At 39.8% G+C, this 22,995-nt stretch overlaps 1 protein-coding gene and 1 long non-coding RNA gene across 2 annotated transcripts; one reads left to right on the forward strand and one right to left on the reverse strand.

Moving 5' to 3' along the window:
- The first annotated feature begins 6,338 nt into the window (after positions 1–6,338).
- Positions 6,339–6,776, forward strand: LOC129411636 (uncharacterized). Its single transcript, XR_008633398.1, has 3 exons — positions 6,339–6,430; positions 6,524–6,622; positions 6,752–6,776. It is a non-coding gene; the product is annotated as an uncharacterized LOC129411636 (long non-coding RNA).
- Positions 6,777–8,277: 1,501 nt separating this feature from the next.
- On the reverse strand, positions 8,278–20,377 carry mrps9 (mitochondrial ribosomal protein S9). Its single transcript, XM_055166505.1, has 11 exons — positions 20,268–20,377; positions 18,491–18,673; positions 15,817–15,879; positions 15,070–15,100; positions 14,900–14,979; positions 11,150–11,235; positions 10,995–11,070; positions 10,369–10,537; positions 9,983–10,091; positions 8,893–9,062; positions 8,278–8,454 (listed from the first exon to the last, which is right to left on the reverse strand). The coding sequence occupies exons 1-11, from the start codon at positions 20,364–20,366 to the stop codon at positions 8,363–8,365; spliced, it is 1,158 nt and encodes a 385-aa protein (XP_055022480.1). The 5' UTR covers positions 20,367–20,377; the 3' UTR covers positions 8,278–8,362.
- Positions 20,378–22,995: the final 2,618 nt, after the last annotated feature.

Consider the following 22,995-nt stretch of genomic DNA (forward strand, 5'->3'; position numbering starts at 1 on the left):
ATGGCCACCTGAGCTCTCATTCTGTTTACCTGACGAAGGTCTAGTGCCGAAACGTTGCGCAGTTTGTCCTAATAAATCTCACAATTTACAAGTAAGACGTGTGTGATTTTTCTCTTTTTTCTTGGGCTCCGTCTCCTCCAACGCACCAGCTCAAGTAACTGATGTGCCAAGTTCTCCTTCTTTTATATCGTAGACTTTTAATTAACCAAATCTTTTTATGGCAATAGGCAATAGCCTATTCAACTGATTCAACTTTAAAAATGTCCTGCTTTTAGTCTAGTGTGAGAAATACAGTCGGACTAGATCCAAACCAGAGTCCTGACCCAGCGGGAGCAGCTCCGGTTCTGTCCAGGCTCAGAGGAGCTGGAGCGGGGAGTGGTGTGAGGTGTCTCGGCCTGAGAAGAACTTTCCCCGAGAAGAACCAAGAGCGCGGAGGATGGACGCTCAGAACAACATAAAACCAACCAAACTGGACTCACGCTTCTGTCCGGATGCTGCTCCACCTCGGAACCAGCCGCGGTTCTTGAGCGCGGAGGACCGGAGCAGACCGTCCGGATCTGTAGTCCACAGAACATTCTCTCTTTCCCCGCACGGAACCAGCACGCAGACGACGACACGGAACCGCTCGGACCCAGTCCATCAAGCACTGGTCTTACTCTCCCCCGTCTGGACCCAGCACATGGAGAACGGAACCTCTGGACCATCTTCTGCTCCGGGCTGATGTGGTGAGTTTGTACAAAGTTCTACATGTTTCTATTTGATGAGTTCATGATGACACTTGAGATGAGGAGAGCCGTGGTATTAACAGGAACATCAGTGTTGATCACAGAGGCTCGTCAATCAGAGCAGTTTTGGTTGGTTTGGTGGTTTCCTGCAGATCTGGGACTTCTTCTTCTTCTTCTTCTTCTTCTTCTTCTTCTTCAGCGGAAATATTTTTAAAAACCCCCGGGGGCATTATACGGGTCGGTAAAGTTTAATCGATTTAATTTTGTGATATAAAGCTCAGTGTCTTGTGAATTAAAATGAGCTGAGTACTCCGACTAGACTGACAGGTCAAAGGCGTAAAGACGCGCGGTCAGGAGGGGCGTGGTGCGCCGGGGCCATAGCAACAGAACAGACGCACTATATAAGCCGCTGCGCGCGCTCAGTTGCTCCCTTCTCACCTGAGAGAAAACCTGTTGAACGCTCTGCGGACACTTGTAAGTAACTTTGGTTTTCATCTCTTATTCTCCCATCAGCGGTTCTAAAACTCAGTCACAACACTCACTAACTCTCTGTTCACTGTTTTCAAGGTTTGAAAAGCACCAAACCGAAACTACTTCAACTTCACCATGACCTACGGCTCCACCCTCCTCCTCGACCACCGGGACCTCGTCCCCGAAGGTAAGATGAGTCAAATAAGAAGAAGCATGAAGATGATGAAGAACAGGACGACCCTAGCTCCAAGCGACCGTGCCTCTCCTCCTCCCACCCAGGCCCCATCACCTCCGACCCAGGCCCCACCACCTCCGACCCAGGCCCCACCACCTCCTTTGGGACGTCTGGACACTTCAGGTTCCAGTACCACCACCTGCTCCAAGACTCGGAGTCGGACGAGGACTGAACTCAGCCTCTGAGACTCAGAGCTTGGCTCAATTTTTACCACCTTCAACTACGCCCATCATCCAATTGATTTCTTGGTTGATTTCTTGATAGATTTCTTAATTGATTTCCTGATTGATTTATTGATTGATTTATTGATAGATTTATTAATAGATTTCTTGATTGATTGATTTTTTAAAATGAATAGATTGAAGGTAAGGAATACTATGTAGGATTTCATAAAACGACAAACATTGGTGATAAGACATAACCTTTTTTTGTTGAATTAACTGTAATTTTTATTCTGAATTCAAATCTGAGTACTGCAGTTTTACAGAAATTCCTGCATAGTACACCTTATACTTTTTGATTTATACAGATTTTTGATTTTTATACAGATTTATATATATATATATATATATATAAGAAACAAAAAAAGTACAAAAAAGTAGGGAACACTATGTAGGATTTCAACAAGCAAAACAACAATAATAATAATAATAATAATAATATTAATTAAATAATAATAATAATAATAATAATACATTTTACTCTTTTCAAAGACTAAAAAAATCTAATTTATGTTAAATTGTATTTGAGTACTAGAGTTTGATAGAAATTCCTGCATAGTGCACCTTGACTTTTTACTGTTCCTTGAGTTTGAGGTGAAAATGAGTTATAGTTTTTAAGTAGGAAAAAAGCAAGGATTATTAGATAGGATTTCATAAAAACTTTGATGATAAAATGTAAAGTTTTATCATTGACTATATTTGAAGTGAGTGATTGGTAACTATCTTATTATAATACATGTAATACACAAGGTTAGTTTGTACTGAAAAAGTGCTCGGGTGCTAATTGATTTCAATTGAATCAGAAATCAGAAATTCCTGTATAGTACACCTTGCATTTACTGTAAACGTGTGTTTTTCTGGGCATAGGAGGGTCAGCGGTGAGAGTGTGTTTTATAGTACTTAGTATTACAACTACTAAACACTAACTGTGTTATACAAAAAAAGTCTATTATACGGAGCTTGAAGGCAGTGAGGCCATATCCTCAACAACTGCAAATCTCCTTCTAATAACTCTGAGAATAATGAGAAAGTGTGGAGGTGTGGCTTTGTTCACTCATATCTCCTGTTCTTGTTGTGTTGGATTCACGTTGTACGGCCTGGACCGTACCATTTCAAATCCAATCAAATGTGTCTTTTACTGAAAGTCTTTGTAAACAGTCTCTTTGGAGACTTGTACTGTTTTGAATGATTGTATCTGGAGATGTGGGTTTGTTCACTGACTCACCAGTCAGTGGGACACTCCCTACTTCTCTACATTGGGTGTTTGTTTTGTTTTCTTGTAAAAGTCAGTGAACTCACTCCCATCTCTGCACTTACAATTCTTGGCAGTACATTTTTTTACAGTACTGTTAAGAATTGTAACTTGAGAGATGGGAGAGCTTCTCCTCTCTAGGTTTAGGTGTTTTATTGTAAGTCATCTTGACTTATTAAAATCACTTGACTCTAATAATAAACAAACATGAGGTAAGAAATAATTCCATAGTAGCTTAGAATGTTAATGTGCACACGCTTTAACTCTGTTTCTGTTTCTGTTTCTGTTCCCATGGTGACTGGTTTGGAGGGGCCATCTGAGCCCTGTGGTCCTGAGATCTAATGAAGCTGACGAGAAAAAGACATGTCTCCAGAAGATGACGAACAGGAGCTGATCAGAAGTGACGTGATGAAGCTCACGAGAAGAACCGTGTCTCCAGAAGATGAAGCACAAGAGCATATCAAAAGTGATTTGATGAAGCTGACTAGAAGAACTGTATCTCCAGAAGACAGGGGCAGATTGGGACCTAAAAACAGCCCTGGAATTTTCCCCCACGGTGGAAATTGAAGACCGGTCCACCAGCAGACAGACGTTTTTCCAGAACAACTGCCAGTCCACTACTGCCAGAAGATGAAGAACAGGAGCTGCTCAGAAGTGACGTGATGAAGCTGACCAGAAGAACCATGTCTCCAGAAGATGAAGAACAGGAGCTGCTCAGAAGTGACGTGATGAAGCTGACCAGAAGAACCATGTCTCCAGAAGATGAAGAACAGGAGCTGATCAGAAGTGATTTGATGAAACTGACGAGAAGAACCAGAGATGGAGCTGATCAGAAGACCACCCTGAAAAAATGTACAGAAATTTGTCAATAAACAGAAGGTTGATTTGAAATTCTGTTGTTTTTTTAAAAATAAGAAAAAAATAAACATTTTTAAAGTACATGTACATTGTATTGTTGATTACAGTTTACTTAAAGGGGCATTATGTAACTTTTCTGATTGGAGTCCGCTACTTGCTTGTCTCCATGGAGATGCTATTCTTTTAACTGGAAAGTGAGACAGGATATCACTAAATGTATCTATGAAACTTATTATAAGTTTGAGCTGTTTTAAGTGTGTGTATAACATTATGAATGTGACACTTGTCACTCCACAGATCTGACTTGTAACTTGACCTGGGAGCTTTCTCATTTTGTCTTTATAGAGATAGTTTGGTTTACTGCAATACTCCACGTCTCCATGGAGACATATCAGTGGTTTACCCTTCAAAAGACCCGGGGTCAGAGGTTCAGAGACTGGTTTGAATGTTGTTGTTTTGCCCAGATCTTAGTCAATCAATCAACAACTTTATTAATCCCAAAGGGCAGTTCAGTTCACACATCTCTGGTCGAGCACAATCTAGAAATCATAAAAGAAAAAGAAAAACAGACGCCGTACAATCAAACTTCAGTGCATCAGGGACACAAGAGCAAATGGACTTTCCATTTAAAAGTTTTATGGCAGAAGGAATAAAAGATTTAGCTGTGGGGTGATACAGCGCCTCCCAGAGTCTAAACCAGGACTAAACCAGGACTAAACCAGTACTACATTAGGACTAAACCAGAACTAAACCAGGACTAAACCAGAACTAAACCAGGACTAAACCAGAACTAAACCAGAACTAAACCAGGACTAAACCAGGACTAATCTTGGACATGAGAGAGCGAGAAGCCTGAGTCTGTGGAGCAGGGTGTCCACAAAGCGTGATCGGGTGTCAGCTGCCCTGAGCCCCGCGGGGCGCGGTCTGGAGCAGAGTCGAGGCCCGAGTGTCTCCGGAAAACTGTTCCGAACATTCATGGAATTCATGGCACAACATCGGCCCGGAGGATGGAGCAGAGCTGTGTTCTAGGACCGAGGTGGAGGAATGTACAAAGCAGTGTTTTGATAAAACTGACAGGACAATATTGACTATAGGCGTCTGAATATAAATCCTTATCTATCTCAGATAGATGGATAAATAAATAATTAAAAATCATGTTTTTACACAATATGAGAGTGTATTTTAAGACTTTATTTAATCTTAAATTTCAGTCTTTTTCGTTTTTTCAATTTTTACTGAGATTAATTTTGCAGCCCAGTTTTATCTATTTTGCCTTGTTGATTTGTGTGTTTTTTTGTCTGACAGGAGTGCAGCAGGAAGAAGAAGAGGTCTCCGACGCCTGGGACCCACTAAGAGAGCCCAGTGTGGGGGTCCTGGGAGGGTCCACTCTTCCCCCTTCCACACAGGTCGGCCTGCTCACATCGACTCTGTTCTCTAGGGACAGTGTTGGAAAGACAGTGTCTCTGTAAAGACAGTAGTGTGTGTAAAGACAGTAGTGTCTCTGTAAAGACAGTAGTGTGTGTGTAAAGACAGTAGTGTCTCTGTAAAGACAGTAGTGTGTGTGTAAAGACAGTAGTGTGTGTGTAAAGACAGTAGTGTGTGTGTAAAGACAGTAGTGTGTGTAAAGACAGTAGTGTGTGTGTAAAGACAGTAGTGTGTGTGTAAAGACAGTAGTGTGTGTGTGTGTAAAGACAGTAGTGTGTGTGTAAAGACAGTAGTGTGTGTGTAAAGACAGTAGTGTGTAAAGACAGTAGTGTGTGTAAAGACAGTAGTGTGTGTAAAGACAGTAGTGTGTGTGTAAAGACAGTAGTGTGTGTGTAAAGACAGTAGTGTGTGTGTAAAGACAGTAGTGTGTGTGTAAAGACAGTAGTGTGTGTAAAGACAGTAGTGTGTGTGTAAAGACAGTAGTGTGTGTGTAAAGACAGTAGTGTGTGTGTAAAGACAGTAGTGTGTGTAAAGACAGTAGTGTGTGTAAAGACAGTAGTGTGTGTGAAAAGACAGTAGTGTGTGTGTAAAGACAGTAGTGTGTGTGTAAAGACAGTAGTGTGTGTAAAGACAGTAGTGTGTGTAAAGACAGTAGTGTGTGTGTAAAGACAGTAGTGTGTGTGTAAAGACAGTAGTGTGTGTAAAGACAGTAGTGTGTGTGTAAAGACAGTAGTGTGTGTGTAAAGACAGTAGTGTGTGTAAAGACAGTAGTGTGTGTGTAAAGACAGTAGTGTGTGTGTAAAAGACAGTAGTGTGTGTGTAAAGACAGTAGTGTGTGTAAAGTAGTGTGTGTAAAGACAGTAGTGTGCAGTGTGTGTGTGTAAAGACAGTAGTGTGTGTGTAAAGACAGTAGTGTGTGTGTAAAGACAGTAGTGTGGTTGTTGTGTTGTTGTAGAAACATGTGTGTGACCTTTGTGTTTGTGATGTTGTAGCTCCAGAGAGAGGACAACCCTGGACCCTCCTCCTCTGTCTCACCTGTGCACAGCTCTGGCTTTCAGGTCAGTCTCTTCTTTGTCTTTTGTATGTTTTTTTTTTTTAATCTAAGATGACATACATGAATTTAGTCTACATAAATGTACTCTTTTTTTATGTCAGTTAGCCGCCTAGGAGCCGCAGTCCTGGACCCCCCTCTGCTTCCTCTCTGGCGCCCCCTGTGGGTGGGCAGCGTGGTGGTGCTCACCAGGTAAGCCCTTCACAAAAGACACTGTTTATGTCCATTATAAAGAACGCTTAAATGCTGTATGAAAAACAAACACGTTTGCCTCTTGCTGGTCAGCATATGTGCGGTAGCCCCCCACAGCCCCTGAACTCTGCCCCACAGGAAGCCCCTGTGACTGTCTTTCAGATGTGGACACCAGGCTCCCCCTACCCCCCGGTGAGTCAGACACACACTCCTAGAGCAGCTATTCTCTATATAATCTGAATCATGAGGTTAAAGAAAACGTAACCATAGTCTCACTGATGTGTTTGTATATGTAGAATAACATGTATGTTGTTTTATCAGCCTGCAGGTTGGCGGTGGTCTGCCCTCGCTGTGGCTGCACGTGGGCGACGCCCACTATGTTCAGGTGTGTTAAAGTCTCGCCCACACTCACATGTTACACACTACTAGAGTCACTCACATCAGACAGTACTAGAGCTCAGGATAAATTCACTGTGACTTGTTGAACACTCTGATCACTGTTAACTGTTGTCTGTGCAGCTGGTTCTGCTCACGGTGCCCCGCCCACACCAGGTCGGCCTGTACGTCACTGCCACAGCCCACACAAAAGTCTACAAATGTGTGACAAATATAAACACAACTTGAAGAACATTGAAATGCTCTTGTGTAGATGCTCGGGGGAAGAAATACAACAGGACCTGCCAAGCACTGATGAAGAGGATGACTAAACTTGCCCTCTCAAAATAAAGACTTTAAATATTTTCTAACAGAGTGTCCTTTTTCATAAGCACCCTTAGTTATATGGATGCCACCAGCTCCCTGTTTTTGTACTCTTGGTGTTTAGTCTTTATTTTATAATGGTTCTCACGAAAGCATCAGTTCACTGTCTTTATTTTAAAAATACATTCTGATATTATTAATAGACTGAGGTTATGGCAAATATTTAGTTCATTGGGGCCTAAAAATTCACCAAGTGAGGGGGAAATGTGTCACATGGAGATAAATAAATGTAGATGAGTAAATGACAGAAATAAGATTATAAGAACTCAGATCACATGTAAAGATTGTGTTCACACTCCTCAGTTTCTGTAAGTTTATTTGAAAGGCCTGAAATTGAGAGCTCTCCTTGTATTGACGCTGCCAAAGACACTTTTGAAGGTTTGTTAGTAGATGTGCTGATGTTAACACAGTTGAACTAAATCTAACCTCATATTAAACACTGATGAGCCTTACAGAACGTGCTGTGTGGTGCGTCTGTGAAGCTTGTTGATCTTGTTAAACATTCACTGCCTTTTTCCAGAAATCAAGTCTTTCTTCATTCAAGACCCTCACACGGTTGCTCCAAAAACCTTCAAGGGATAGCTAGTTAGTTTTTTGTCTTGATTTGTTTCTGAGAAGAGTTATAAGTATTAGTGAAAAATGCTGTGAGTCATAATGATGAACTTGTTACAATTGAAAACAGACCTTCTGTCAGATTTCGTGGCCACTAATGCAATGAATAATTTGCCTGTATCCAAAATGAGTGTTTATCGTGAGAGCCTTCATTACAAGAGGAAGGCCAAAGCACTGGTGGAAAAACAGCCCAGTGTGAGGGATCCCCACAGTGAATTTTTATTTGATTTTCGGAGGCACTATGAGCTCTGAGCATAAAGTGTCTCAAGTCCAGTTTTATTTGACAGATTAAGTCTACTTCATGAAGTGCAGGCCTTTAGTCTGAGCCATGGATCTAGAATAAGAACTATGCTCTGACCAAACAGGTCGTGTCAAGTGTGTGGCAGCACTGACCTCTTGTGGTGACTTGTTTGTACAACATTTCGCTTTTGACTGTACATAATCTGATGATCTATTAAACAATAAAAAGACTGAAATTGTACAAAAACAATATTTATTTCAGGCACATTTACAAGAGTTTAATAGAATATTAATAGAGTGGCTGCTGTCACAGAGCAGACCTCAGCGCTTCTTCCAGGTGAATTTTCTCCTGGCTCCCTCCTGACCCGGCTTCTTCCTCTCCCTCACTCTGGGGTCAGGGGTCAACAGGCCAGCTAAACAGGGGATGGGGAAAAGAAGATGAAATTAAAATACTATACAAAGGCTATGAGAGCGTAAATGCTGCCACCTGCTGACTGAATGTCAGTACTGTCAGGCTGAACATGGCCCTCACATCAGGGCAAATGAATTAGAAATTACAAGGTTTAAATTAGTTCCATTCAAACAAGGAATATTAATATCAGCATTAATATCAGCATAAATCTCCATATCAGACAGGATACTTTGGTAAGTTTATAATAAACTATTTATAGACAGAATCTGAGAGACACTGATTCTTTGTCCAACCCATTTCCCTGATAGGCCTTTCACAATTGTCCAGTTGATACAAACTTTACCATTTACATGATTTAAGATACACAAAATGACATGCCTGCACTTTGCAGTATTCCTGAATTGTTTCATGGTGTACATGTCAAGATCTTGCTGCTCACCTTGCCGGAGGTTCTCCATGTCTTCCTCTGGCAGAAAGCTGAGCAGGGCGCGGGAGATGGCGAGGCGCAGCGCCCCCACCTGGCCTGAGCGCCCCCCTCCCTCCACAGTGCACTGCAGGTCGAAGCGGCCCAGAGTGTTGGTGAACTGGAACGGAAACATCAGCTGCTCCCTGACACACGAGCATAAGACAGACAGGGCTTTAGATACATATAATCCACCATCATTTTAGATCATGTTTTTATGCTTAAGAGCAAAAGCTGCTCTGTGTACTGCCTCACAGCCAAACGTGCACTCTGTTAGCAGTATTCACCCTTCTTTCCTTTGTCTCCGCTTAACACTAAAGACCCATGAAATGCTGTGCAGCAATAACCTGGATTCTCAAGTCACTGTTTTGCCAACTACAATATGCTCACAAGTCCATTCCCTGACCTCAGAGAAGTGACTTTATTCAAAAGATACAGTACGTCTCTCTTTGTATGATCTGAGTCAGCTGCCCACGGCTGGTACGGTCTGTAGCTGCTACGGGGTCTATGCGGCCGCACTCAATGACAGTACAGACACACACACTCACACAGCACACATGCGCTCAACTGTGTAATTAACTCAGTAGCAGCAGATAAATACACACGCCAAGTTGCAAAGCACTTCAGCTTCTTTAAAAACTAGTGGTAGAAAGTGTTTTAAAGGACTCTGGCTTTCATATACTCTGATAATTGCATGGGTCATAACTATCTAACTTGAGATAATTTACTCCAGATGCATAAAAAAACATTTTCTTTGGCAACAGTTTGTTCTTTTTGAACAATGGTATTAGGTATTCGATGACTTCTACTGCAATATTTTTAACCCTTCCAGCTGCCAAGGTGATGCCAGCAGATCTACGCTCTACAGTAAAGCATTAAAATAATATAACAAGTAATGCCAAGAGGTTAGGAAAAATGGTGTGGTTATGTGGAAATGAAACAAATACTAGTGTTTTAGATGAAGAACAACATTATGATGAGCTTCAGAAAGTCAGTTTAGTATTTGTGTTTTCTTCACAGACAGAGGTTTGATAAAGCAGAGGCGTGGAAGGAGCTGGGCCTGTACCTGTCCTGGAGAACAGGGAAGTAGAGGATGTAGCTGAGGCCATTAATGGAGATCTGACCAGAGCCACAGTCTCTGAGCAGCACTGAGCAGGTGGATGATTTCCGCCGACCTGCACACAACACAAGTTCACTTGGTGATACTAGATACTATACTGTATTATAATTAAAAACTGAATTAAAACTGTAAGCCCTGGAATTGTAATCAAATGCATTTCTGCATCAGCCCAGGTCCACACAAGTTTAGTTTATAATAATAATTGGGTATTGAACTTTAAGAACTTTTTATCACTCAAATCTTACCAAAAAACAGTTGATCTTCCTAGAAGAATATTTCTGCTTTTTGTTTCAGACAATTCAATTTTCAGTTTTTGAACTGAAATGACATACCTTCTGCTGTGCTGAAGGCAACTCCCTGCTCGTCCCTCTGGAGCGGTTGGATCACCTGACTCTTGGCCAGAGAGTCCAGCTGCTGCCGGAAACTCATGACAAACTCCTGCTCTATGGCGCCATACGGCATGGCCACGAGCCGCTCCATCAGCTGGATCAGGCGAGTGTACTGATAGGGAAATAATATGTCCAATTTTATATATTTATTCACCTTCTACAATCATATTTTCCATTCTGCACAAGTTACCATGGAAACAATTAAAAAGACTTGGCAAAAATGGAATGGCATTTCACATGAATAACATTATTGGGCTCAGTGAGAGAATGCAACTTCTGTCCTCAAGGTTAAAATATTGTACAAAAAATACATGAAAGTTTAAAGGTTAAAATTGTAACAGCAAAACTGTATGTTGCATATTCCTCAAAAATTATGAACTAGTGGCATCTGGTGGGTAAGTTGGGAAGTGCAGTCTATCCCACTGCTTCTCAATTCATGTTTCTCTGTCCTCCATTCCATCATCTCAGCAATGCATGGACTTTACCTATATTTAATACTACTGCTTTTTTGTTGTCAGTTGTTTTTAGTAGGTTTATACAATTCCAAAAGTGTTTCATGGTTTCCTTACATCCTGGGAGGAGATGGTCTCTACTAACTGTGCCTCCAGCTCCTCTTTGCTCAACCACCGGCTGGTTCCAAGTACGCTGGAAATCACACGAAACTCAAGTCAGATAATTCAGTGACAAAGCATAATCTGATTTTATTTCTAAGCGTTAGACTCACATCTTCCGGTCGTCTTTGCTGAAAAGCCCCTTGGCTCTCATGCGGTCCTGGTACCTCTCCACGCCCAGGACTTTGCCGTACAACTCCTGGAAAGAGAAATAACGGTTGAAGAATAAGTATAGATCACACATTTCTTACAAGAATAAATGAAAAGCAATGGAAGCAAGAGTAACTGTATGTTATCTTATTTGAATCTGCACCTTTTTTGCTAATTAATGTATTAAATGTATTCAAAATAGAAAAAAAATGCTAGCTTTAAATAAATGTATACCAGGATTTTCAAAGAATTAAGTGGTTACTTTTCAGGTGCCCAAAAACCTGAGATAATTTATCTAGTTAAAAAAATTAATAAGATAAAACACAATCAAAAGAAAGCCTAAAATGAGACAACACTTAGACAACATTTAGGTTTTCTTATTTACATATGAGCTGGAAAAACACATTTATTCCCATATAGGCAAGATATGGGACAAATAGTGTTAATAGTCACGATACTAAAATTCAAACTTGATTTCGATACTCAATACTGATACCACAGTGACCATAAAAAACAAAACTCTTTCTTTAGACAATGGAATGTGATTTTCAAGATCAGATCACTTTAAAGCTCTTCAGGAAAGATTCATATCCGTCCTGTAAATGGGACTTTTTTAGAATTGATATCTGCTCAAAAGATGATCTAGTTTTGATACTAGTTTTAGTATCGATTTGTATCTGACTTTCTATATACTTTTGACAACCCTAGTTTATAGTAAGAAATGTAACATGGTAAATCCAATTCAACAAAACCACACATCAAATATTCCAAGATGGCATGATAGTATAAATCCACCAAGTCATGCCCCATATCCATGCCAGTCAAACCCCATAGGCTACATGCTCCATCCACCCTCACCCCTTCACCCCCTCCCTACACACCCCACCCTATGCCTCCGCTCGGGCTCCTGGGTGAGAACTCATTTCCCCGTCAATTATTCCCCGCATGTTTGTTTAATTTCTTCTTGATAGAGTGCGCCTAATCCCCTCCGCCACTCCGGCCGGCATCGGGCGAGAGGAGGAGGAGGAGGGGGAGGAGGGGGGAGTGCCAAAAAGAGCAAACATCAAGCAAAACCAATTTTCCCGGAAAAAAAAAAAAAAAAGTGTAATAGAAAATGCGCGGAAGAGGACAGCGGTCCGGGATAAGGCTTGTGCTACATGTTTGCTAACACTGAGACTTGACAATAGTGTGGAATAATGCGCTTGGATCAGGAGCATGAAAGAAATCTAGATCCGTTTAACCGGTTATGGAGACAGCTGGAGTGGACTTTTATTTTGCGGGGGTGTTTTTGAAGAGTCGCACAGGTCTGGGATTGTACTACAGTGATAAAAAAGCTATTAAACGCACTATATATTTAAGTTGGGACAATCAAAGTGTAGTTACAGTACACTGGTGAGTAAAAGCATGCCGTTTTACTTTTGAAAGCTCTATTATAATACACTTAGGTCTAATAATCCATATTACTGATACTGATACTGATATTTTGACTCAATAACAACAAGAACAGCAAAAAAAATTAATTAAATTAAGAGAACCAGGATTAAATCAAGGCTGATTTTGGACTTAATGAGTAAAGTCAAAATCTGCGTTTTTAACATATTCTTTAAAAATTTGGAAAACCTTGGTGTTATTGCGATACAGTACTTTTGCAACCAACTACTAATACTAATTTGTATTTATTTATTTTTTATACAAGTTATTAATCCATTATACATGCACTAATACCAACATGATGACCCAAACTGTAAACACTGTTCTCTGTTATAAGTACATTAATCACACAAGGTGCCTCAGTTCTTATTATACACACTATTTTGCCATAGTTTTTGCCCTGGTTTATCAGATTTGCAAGTCATTTTCCCCTGGTAATGTTATTGTTTAGTCATTGATGAGGAAATAAGCATATAACATTTTATTTATGACTGCAAGATGTTTGTTTTGTTTGCCCCTTCACTTGTTAAATGCACTAACTCCACTGGGAAAGCCTGGAGTAGTGTGCTCTGTATAAATCACGGCCGCTCTCCTTCGGGTTGCGTCCATAACTAGGTTCAATGGAGCAGAGCTCAGGTTAATACTGTCCCGACCGCGACGCAGCAACAACAACAGCCAGAGGAGCCGCCTTACACGCCACCGCCCTCTCCTGGAAGCACGCCTCATCGCGCCACGGGCTGATGGAGAAAATGAATAAAGGGGGTTAGGGAGAGTGACGGGGCTCCCAGACATGTCTGACACACCTATTTAAAGTGACAGCAGGGGGCGCCGAGTGTGGCCGCAGGGCATGTGTCAGGGACCGGGCCTCAAAGATACGCCTCAGCCCAAAATGTGAAAGGAGAAGGTGAGAACAAGGGCAAAGAGAGGGAGGAATAGGACGTATTTATGCTAGAAAAATCTGATAGTCAAAATATCAGATGAAGAACAGGCAGAAATATTAGTGTATGGGTGAGGGGCTATTTTTAAACCCAAATCCACACATCTTGAACATAGTTATTATTGTATCGTTTTTGGAATTTTGGAAGACTGCCCCCTTGTCTAATTTTTTCCTTCATTCCTTTCATTTAAGTAAAAACTGTAATGTCGTTTGCACGGAAAAAATGCACTGTGAACTGATTGACTCTTACAATATGCATGTCAGCTTTAGGTACAAACTACAGTTATTTGATGCCATTGCAAAGAATAAAAATGGTTTTAGAAGAATGCTGACAGAGAAGACAACTTATTTTTCATGTTGATAGCCAGTAATTGGAGACAACCCTGAACTGCAAACGATCTAAGACTAAGGTAGAAGCCTGGGCGTGTGTTAAGAGAATGGCTTTGCATGGTTGGGCTATTACGTTTTGCATCTCTTGGGGTCTCTCAGTGCCCCCCTCACCCCTCTACCCCCAATCCTCGGAGGAGCAGACGGGAGCAGTGAAGGGACAATGCTGACGCTGCAGACGGGACGCCGCTCGCAACATAACGAGAAAGGACAGGCGTTCGCCACTTTTACTGATACTTCTGAATCATTCTCAGCGCTCAACATTACAGAGTTTAAACTGGTAAATATAACCGCAGTCAAATGATATGTGAGCTTTAGATACAGTTTAGGGCATATGCTGTTTTTGTTATAATGTTGCTTCCTCATCACAAACAGACCTGGAGTTGTGTTTTCTCTCATTCACACATGATCAATGCACAAATCCTGCATATGGAAAGATTATTTTGAGCTTTGGAGATATAGATACCCCAGTGACGCAGGAATACTCAAATTCATGGTATGGTTTTGATGAGGTAAAAACATTCTAACACGGCTGCGAGTAAATTTTGCGTATGATTGGACCTTTAACAATGTTCAGAGTCGTCATCGTTGTCTTTCCTCACTTGATTGAAAAGGACGCGACGCAATCAGGCAGTGGCCATTATCAACAAACTGTAGCGGAGTTAGCTTGAGGGGTACCCCAGGGATCCGCCTTTAATCCGCTGTACTTTTCTGTCCTGTCCTCCTGGTCCCCCCTAATCTCCCCCCCTCTCTCCTCACCCCCCCGGGCCCTCTCAGCTGCTCCTGTCTGTGCGGAGAAGAGGGTCTGACGTGGGTGCTCCTCTGGGACACCCGTGGCTCCTCTGAACTCTCCCTCTCTGAATGGGATATGACCCGAGGGTGCTGTGGGTGCAGGTGGGTTGAGCTTCACCTTCTCCCTCTCAAATAAAACACTGCATTTCATCTTGAGCATACTTACGTGCATGAGGGAGTAGTAGGACTGTTTGCCCGTGTAGAATAAAAAGTGGAATGGCCGGCCATCTGTGTCCCATTGGATTGCTAAATATAAAAAAATACATTCATATACAAATAGGTCAGTTATTCCAAAAAAAGTAACACAATTTTGTTGAACAGAGTTGGCTTTCTTACCTCTTTGCTTGGGAAATATTTCATCTGGATGCTGGAAATAAAATACAACAAAAAAACTTAAATACACCAAAACAGAATATGTATATTTCACCAACTTGGTTACTGATATAGAATAATTGTATATGCCACTAGTCTCTGTCAATTAGGGATGGTACATTGGTTTTCCCCAGATATCGGTATCGGCCTGAAAATTTTGCTGATATTTTACTCCCATATTTTTTCTACACTGTCCTAATCTCTGCGTGCCCATGTGTCACTCCCAGTTTGTCCTCAGTGCATCAGATTTGTCTTTTTGAGCAGACTAAATAAGGAAAAATATTAATTTATATCCCAGATAAATATTTACACAAAAGAGATTTATTTATTTACCAAAGTTAATTTGTGAACTTCATAATAACACATAAATTTGGTCTGCACTCTAGATTATAAAAGCACAATATGAGTAACGGCGGATATCGTTTAGTGGTCCCAACAGCAAGACAAATCTCGGTATTGGCTCAAAAAAATGTATATCGGCCCACCCCCACTGAAAAACGCAGTATATGTATTAGTTAACTGGAAATGTCATATCACATTAACTAAGTCTTTTAACTGTAACATGGAAATAATTGTAAACTGCACTTCATTCCAAACTAATAAATAAATGAAATAAATTGATTAATCTGTCCATTTTCTTACTATAATATCATATATACATAACCATGCTTAAAGTTGCACATTTATCTTTACTATAGATCCAATTTTTACCTTCATGAGTGGACGGGCCTTCTTCTCAAACAGTCCTGAGGGGAAGAGATATGCGATGCTTCTCTGGGAACAAAAAAGAGTAAAAATAATAAAAAACTGAACAACAGTGATGAGCTGTGACACGGCTGACACGTCCACGCCACAGAGGTCGCAGTCGCGGAAGGCAGGGACAGTGACAGGAGCAATCTGCTGGCCGAGGGTTCAAGGGAAGGCCAGGGACTGTTACTGTGGCAACTCGCAAACTTGAGGGGACGACCAGCTGAGAGTGGACAGGTTTAGAGACATGGGACAGGACGGTTCATTCTGAGTTCAGGTGCGGTTGTGTCACCAGCAGATGGTCGTGTTACAGCGGACAGGAGCAGGCTGTTTGTCTCCCTCATATCCACAACATTTCTGTTAAATACCCAGATTGGAGCAGAGCAGGGTGCTGTCATTAGAGCAGTCAGGAATTGGAAATGCAAGACAAAAAAGCTGAGAAATACTAAGATTGTACAGAGAAAACCCAAAGGTGGTGGTGGTGACTGTATTTTTAAGTGTTGAAATAAATATTTGGTTAAAAATGGTTACATTATTGGTTGGATGGGTGGATTACAAGGTGTAATTCTGTAATGCTGTAAGTAGAGATAGTCATGGTTAACATGCTGTGCCCAATAATCACAAATTTTTAGAAAGTAATGTAAAAAAGCTGATGGAGAAAATTATTGTGAGGCCATGTTATTCTTGTGATATTTATTTGCCTGGAATGTTCAACAGCAGAGCATTCAACTTCATTCCTTCAATTACAAATGTTTTTGTTGCTCAAAATAACTTAAAAAAAAAAATATATATATATATATATATTTGTGGAAAGGGGAAATTGGCTTGCTTGTCTCCATAGAGATGTGGAACATTCCAGGTAAAAGCAGTGACTACAGACAAGCAGGTGGTGAATCCTACTCCAGAAAAGTTACATACTATGCCTTTAAAGAGTTCCTTTTTGCATTCCATCAAAGGAAGAAAGAGGGATACCTCAAAATAAATAAAACCTTGTCTGTCTTTGTACAAGGATAATCATCCATTTACCTTAAAATTGGCAATTAAAATGATTCTACAGCCACATTGTGACATCTTCATGTCTAAACGCCGATCCACCAGCGCTCACTTTTCTGTCTGCCTGTAAACATCTGAAAGGTTTTGCTTTGGTCTTCATCAGCTCTACACCTGAGCATCTCAAGTCCTACTTGATTTTACCCTGTTACCTCCATTCTCTTCTGCTCCTGCCTGCACCCGTCGCTTTGGCTTTCACAGTCCACGGCCAACATCTCTCTTCATTACGATTGAGGGACGCAGGGGAAATCGGGCTAAATGCTCAGAGCAGAAAAGGCTAATTTATTGTCAGACGGAGGAATTGTGCGGATTTGGGGTGTCGCTAACAAGCCTGACGCAGCAGATTAGCCGTGACGATGCTATCAGGAGGTTTCAAAGACCACCACCTGTCCCGGTAAAGGTGCATCAGTGTCTGTAATGCTTTGAGCGGTTCTGGCTTTCTGTCAGTGTCGTGAAGACAAAAAGACAAAATTAGGGAAATTTGTACTTGCTAATTTTCTGATCTTGGCAAACTAACTTCATTTGATTACACAGCTTACACAGCTGCCCAATGTGGGAGCTAAATACATAGATAACACAACATTTTAGTAAGTGTGGAGCAAATAATAAGATGTAGCTAGTATTACTTTTAAATATAAATTGTCATTATACACTGAAGCGGGTAAAAACGTGAAAACCTTATATGGCCATTTGGTGCAAATGTAATTACTGCATTACTCGCTGATATTCTGGAAAATTGCCCACAAAACTATGATGAAATGAGAATTTAATGTAATACAACTTCTCTGACCTGGATAAAATGGTATGTTTAACAGCCATAATAATAATGTATTATAAAGCATCCAAAGCACTGTACAACACTATTTATTCAGTCCATACTTGAAGGTGCCCCACTAGGGCACCTGGCATTCCCAGAGGTCTCCCATTCCAACAAGGATGTTGGGCCACTAAACATCTTCTGATTCTAAAATCACTTCAACTAACCAGGCTCTTAATTTGTAATTATTCATTTTAAAGGGATATAGTCCAGGAGAATGTTTCATTTACAAGGAACTAGTGTTGCTCCATGTTTGTTTGTTTTTTTGCTGCCAACTGGTTGGGTGCACAGTGGTGCCCAGCTAGTTCTACTCACTTACATAGGCAACCCTTTCTGCTCTATATCTCTATACTTTTTGCAGAGTTGTGAAAAGATAAATACTCACCATCTTATGGTGGACAGTGAGTTAATGTGTGGACATCATTTGGGAACATGGTAAAAAAAACTAATTCATCAAGCCAGACGATTATGTTTGAAAACTTTGAGACATTATTACTGAAACTATTTCATATTCATTAATAATTTAAACTGTACAATTAACAACAATTAGGTCCTAAATAGGGTTTAATACGTCCTAGTGTATTTTAGGTAAATTAATTTAAGAGTGTTCATTATGCTGCTTGGAGCATATACTTTGCCTACATGTGCTGTCCAATGTAATATCATCAGAATTCATTATTTTGTAAACATTGTTTAGCTCTACTTTGCAGTTTGTGTGATCATTGATTCCTGTGTCCTAATGGTGTGATGAATAACAAATTTGTTCCTTACATCGACATCTTCCTGTGTGAAGGTATCAGGGTCCTCTCCCATCATGTTGGCCAGGTGCCTCTTGCCGATGTTATACTCTTCGACCTGTTTCTGGATGAACTCTGGCGTGTACTTCTCTGGCCCTGATGCAGCCTGGTTCTTTTTGAGCAGGGACGCACTCACACTCAGAGGCCTCCGGACCATCTGAGGAAAACATCATATATTTATAACATTGCACAAAACTTTCACTTTATTGACTTTTATATTAGAATTTGAATACCCTTAACAGCATCAGAAAGGCAATGACAAAACATCTCATCTTTTTTGAGAGATTAGCAAAAATGCCCAATGTTCATTACTATCATGATGCAGTTGAACTTCTTTAAACAAAAAATTTGTTCAAACATTTCAGTTATCATAGCCCTTTTCTCACAAGTTTATACTGAGATTATGCTGGCACAAGCAATGCATATTTGAATCATTTAATTAGTACAACTGTTGGAGTATAAATGGAATTTATTAATCAAAAAAGCAGTAATTTTACAGATAAACTTATACTTTTTGTTACCTCTATAATTATAAATGTTTCGTTTGGCTTGTTTTTAAACTATGGGAAGGGAAAAATGTGGTTATGATGGGATACTAAAGTCTCACCTATTAATGGGAAAGACTGCCAAATGTTTGTCCATTTAATGAAAAGCACAGATGACAGAATATAGTTCTGTGTATTCAGTGTTGGGGAATAACAGATTACATGTACCGGCATTATGTAATCAGAGTACAAATTATGAGTAACTGTATTCAGTTTCAATGAGTGGTAATTGGATTAGAGTTACTTTGTTGAAACAAATGGATTACATGTCAGTATTTTCCTGTTTTCACATTTTGGGCTAAACCAGGACTAAAACTAGGACTAAACCAGGTCTAAAACCAGGACTAAACCAGGACTAAACTAGAACTAAAACCAGGACTAAACTAGGACTAAAACAAAGTCCAAAACCAGGTCTAAACAATATGACACTTAGCAGTAGGTGGACATACTTTAAGGCAGCAGTGGCCTCATATAAAAATAATTTCTCTATCAATAATATTTTTAATATCGTTAAATAAAGACTGGAGTTTTTGTTTTCTTTTTATTTAGCAGATAAAACAAAACATCTCATGTTAAGATCCTGGTCTTTCCTTCTCTACAGTAAACAAAAGTCTGTTCATAGAGACTTGGGCTCAACAGACAATTTGAAGAGAACAAACATGAATTTTCAGGATGTGGTTGGTACATTCATGTAGTTTTCAAAAGCATAACAATATCAAGTAATCCAATGTATTCAGATTACGTTACTCCCCTTAAGTAATTTAATGGATTACGTTACAAACTACATTTTGGGATATGTATTCTGTAGGGGAATACATTTTAAAAGTAACCTTCCCAACTCTGTGTGTATTGAATTGCATGTTGAACGCTTTCTATTTACTTGCTGACTAATGTTGTCATATTTTATTGCAGTATCAGAGCGACTCCATGCACACACTACATTTGTGTAGTATTATAGCGTTGTTAAATTGTTTTCATACAAAACTACAGTACACGAACGACTTTAAACTCGCAATTAAGCAGGCCAAATAGAAATCAATAAGCTCGTATTTGATAAATTCTGTTTCAGCGCAAGGATGCTACTGACAGCCGCTATCAAGGACGTCAGTGTACAGCGGAATTGAATATTGAATAATATTTACAGAAGAACGCGCTCATTAAGGCCACACAGCAGGTTCATTGGATGCATAAAAAACTCCGCTTTACCTGTGCGCTGAAATGACATGAGATTCTGTTAATATTTTTGCAGCAATGTCCACATTTTGTTGCAAGAGAACCCACGGTGCGCAAACAGGGCGCCGCCATGTTTGCTATGACAGGTGACGCACGGGCGGAAGTTACGTCAGAGAAGGACAAAAAGTCATATATATATTTTTTTATTTGTATGCATGTCTTGTCTTTTTTCTTTTCTTTTTCCTGTTTAAAACTAAAAACACAATACTAATACAAATATTTTTGCTTCCCTGCTTTGGCCAAAACAAAGCCAAAGAAAAATATATAATGGTCTATTTATAGTACAGCTTTTTCATATATGATTTAGTTTTCCAAATTTTTGTGTTTATCTTTCGAAAATACCTAATTGTGTGTATTTATTTATTTGTCTTTCCAATTACATTCACTTTAAATTACTCTTAATGAGTAGTAGTTTTCCCAAATACTTTTTTACTCTTTAAATTTAATTTGTTGAATCACTGCTTTGTATTTCTACTCAAGTAATTTTTTATTATTTTGTAGCAGCATTTCTCTTACTTGAGTACAATTTTTGGCTACTCTACCCAACACACCTTACTAACAGCGTGCTATAATATAGTGACAAAAATGAATTACAGCTGATATTTTGGACCACGACTAGACTGTTTTATTTTGGATTTGCGCAAGAACAATGTTTAAAATACATATTTAATAAAAGCGCCTAATGGCAACTGCTAACACTTCATATAATTCCCATATTGTGACAACACTGTTTTCATTTAATTTCTCTTTGAATATATCTTTCATCCTTCTCCGTGAAGCTTCCTACCATCTGCGTCTTGTTTAGCTGTGAACGGGCAAAGATGACGGACAACTGAAGCTCACAAATGCCCGAGTGATGGTCCAAATTTCAAAAAGCAACATCTGTACATTTTATTCACATGTGTTGTAGGGCATGAGAGGGCTTAACAACATATTAGTACAAATATTATAACCAATAACCATATCTGACCACATCTGAGGGACAAAAGTGTTTCATAAGAAGGACGAACTGTAAAAGAAGACATAAAGTTAAACATATAGAGTATACATAATCAAAAACATGAGATGTCATAAAGTTGTGGTACAAAAAACTATTGTGTGGTAAAAGAAAGTGTAAATCCAAACAGGAAGTGGATGCTCTGAGACAAAGGACTTACAGAGGACACAGTGGAACCACATGTTTATAGTTCACTTTGAAGAGGCTGATTATTTGAAACTGGTGTGGACAAGCTTCAATGTTCTAGTAGATGCAGGAGTGGGCCCATGCTGTGCTTAAGGACACTCTGGGAATGTAAAAAGCAAGACTGAGTTTAACATATACACCACTTTTATGCAATATAAAAAAGAAGGTACACTGAATCATATGAATTTTGTATGAATTTATCCATACAGATGATGATACATTTTCTGTATTTGTTTTCATTATAATGTGACTTGTTGGGCCATTTCCACTTAACCATTGGCTTATTTATGTCATGCATTGACGATAAGATAATGTAATAATGTCGAACCCAATAACAGGCTCTTTTCATGCTTATGTCACAAACCACGAAGACATTTGGAAACATGTAATCACAACTTCCGGTGGGTTCTGTTCGCGGTAGGAAGACTGACAGAATCTTGGAAAAATGAGAAAATGTCCCAGTTTTCTTCTTCTACATGTCATTGTGGCATTCTGTTATGTTCAGTTAATCAACAATTCCAACCATACCTCAGTTTTCATAATTTCCCCACTGATACACATCTCCGAGTGCACTGGGTACATGTAATTAGAAGAGATGAGGCGACAAACTCTAGATGATTCTAAACAGCACATACGTCTGCAGTCTTCATTTTACCACTGATCACATTTACTTCAATGGATTTTATCACAGTTGACTGGTGAGTCCAGTGTCGAGAACTACACCAGAAGTTTTCATCACATGTTTCCAAACGTCTTTCTGGTTTGTGACATAAGTGTGAATAGAGACTATTTTAAAAATGTATAAAAATTATAAAAGGGGTTCAAAACAAATATATCTTAAAGGTGACGCAAGGTTTCTGGTGGATGGACCATCACCTGCTTGTCTCCATGGACATGTTATTGATTTGCCTGGAATGTTCCACAGTACGGCATTAAACATATGGTAGCAACCTGCAATATTTTAATAGTTAAAACCTTGTTCCTGTTTTATAACTGTTATTTGATGTGTTATGTTAAGCTCATGGCCTACGTGATTGGATGAAAGTTGGGGCGGCGCTGGGATTACGTCAGGAAGAAGGTTTGTGAGGAGAGGGTTTTTTCTATTTTATTTGGTTGGTTCTGTGAGTAGCGAGGTCTGAGTTTGAGCGGGACCTATTGGACTGTTAACCGGATTGTATTGGTGTGGTTATGGCCGACAGTAACCAATTCAGTTCTCACAATAAAGCGATACTTGTAAACTATTTGTCCATTCATTACCGGGAGACGCTACAATATCTATCTAGAGACTATAATAGAGACTCCAACACTTGCCACTTTCATATCCCACTTGAAACAGTGGCTAAAGGAAAACCAGATTTGTGGACACTTTTAGTTTAGAACTGTCACTTGTTTTTGTTGTTTTTTCTCTGTTAAATTTGTGGTGCCTGCCTAGGGACAACAGATGGAAATTAGCATTGCATTCTATATTCTATGCTATATTCTATTCTATTCTATGCTATAATCTGGCACATTTACACT

This window comes from Boleophthalmus pectinirostris, unplaced genomic scaffold (genome assembly GCF_026225935.1).
Source record: "Boleophthalmus pectinirostris isolate CB_2022bp ecotype Guang Dong unplaced genomic scaffold, ASM2622593v1 HiC_scaffold_11, whole genome shotgun sequence".
In the NCBI taxonomy this organism is placed as follows: domain Eukaryota; kingdom Metazoa; phylum Chordata; class Actinopteri; order Gobiiformes; family Gobiidae; genus Boleophthalmus; species Boleophthalmus pectinirostris.

Excerpts from the sequence above, each read along its gene's own strand:
- mrps9 (XM_055166505.1), bottom strand. The coding sequence starts at position 20,366 with ATGGCGGCGCCCTGTTTGCGCACCGTGGGTTCTCTTGCAACAAAATGT. Across the intron at positions 15,880-18,490 it reads TCACACAGGAAGATGTCGAT|AGAAGCATCGCATATCTCTT; the intron begins GTAAGGAACAAA and ends TTTTGTTCCCAG. Across the intron at positions 10,538-10,994 it reads AGACCATCTCCTCCCAGGAT|TACACTCGCCTGATCCAGCT; the intron begins GTAAGGAAACCA and ends TTTCCCTATCAG.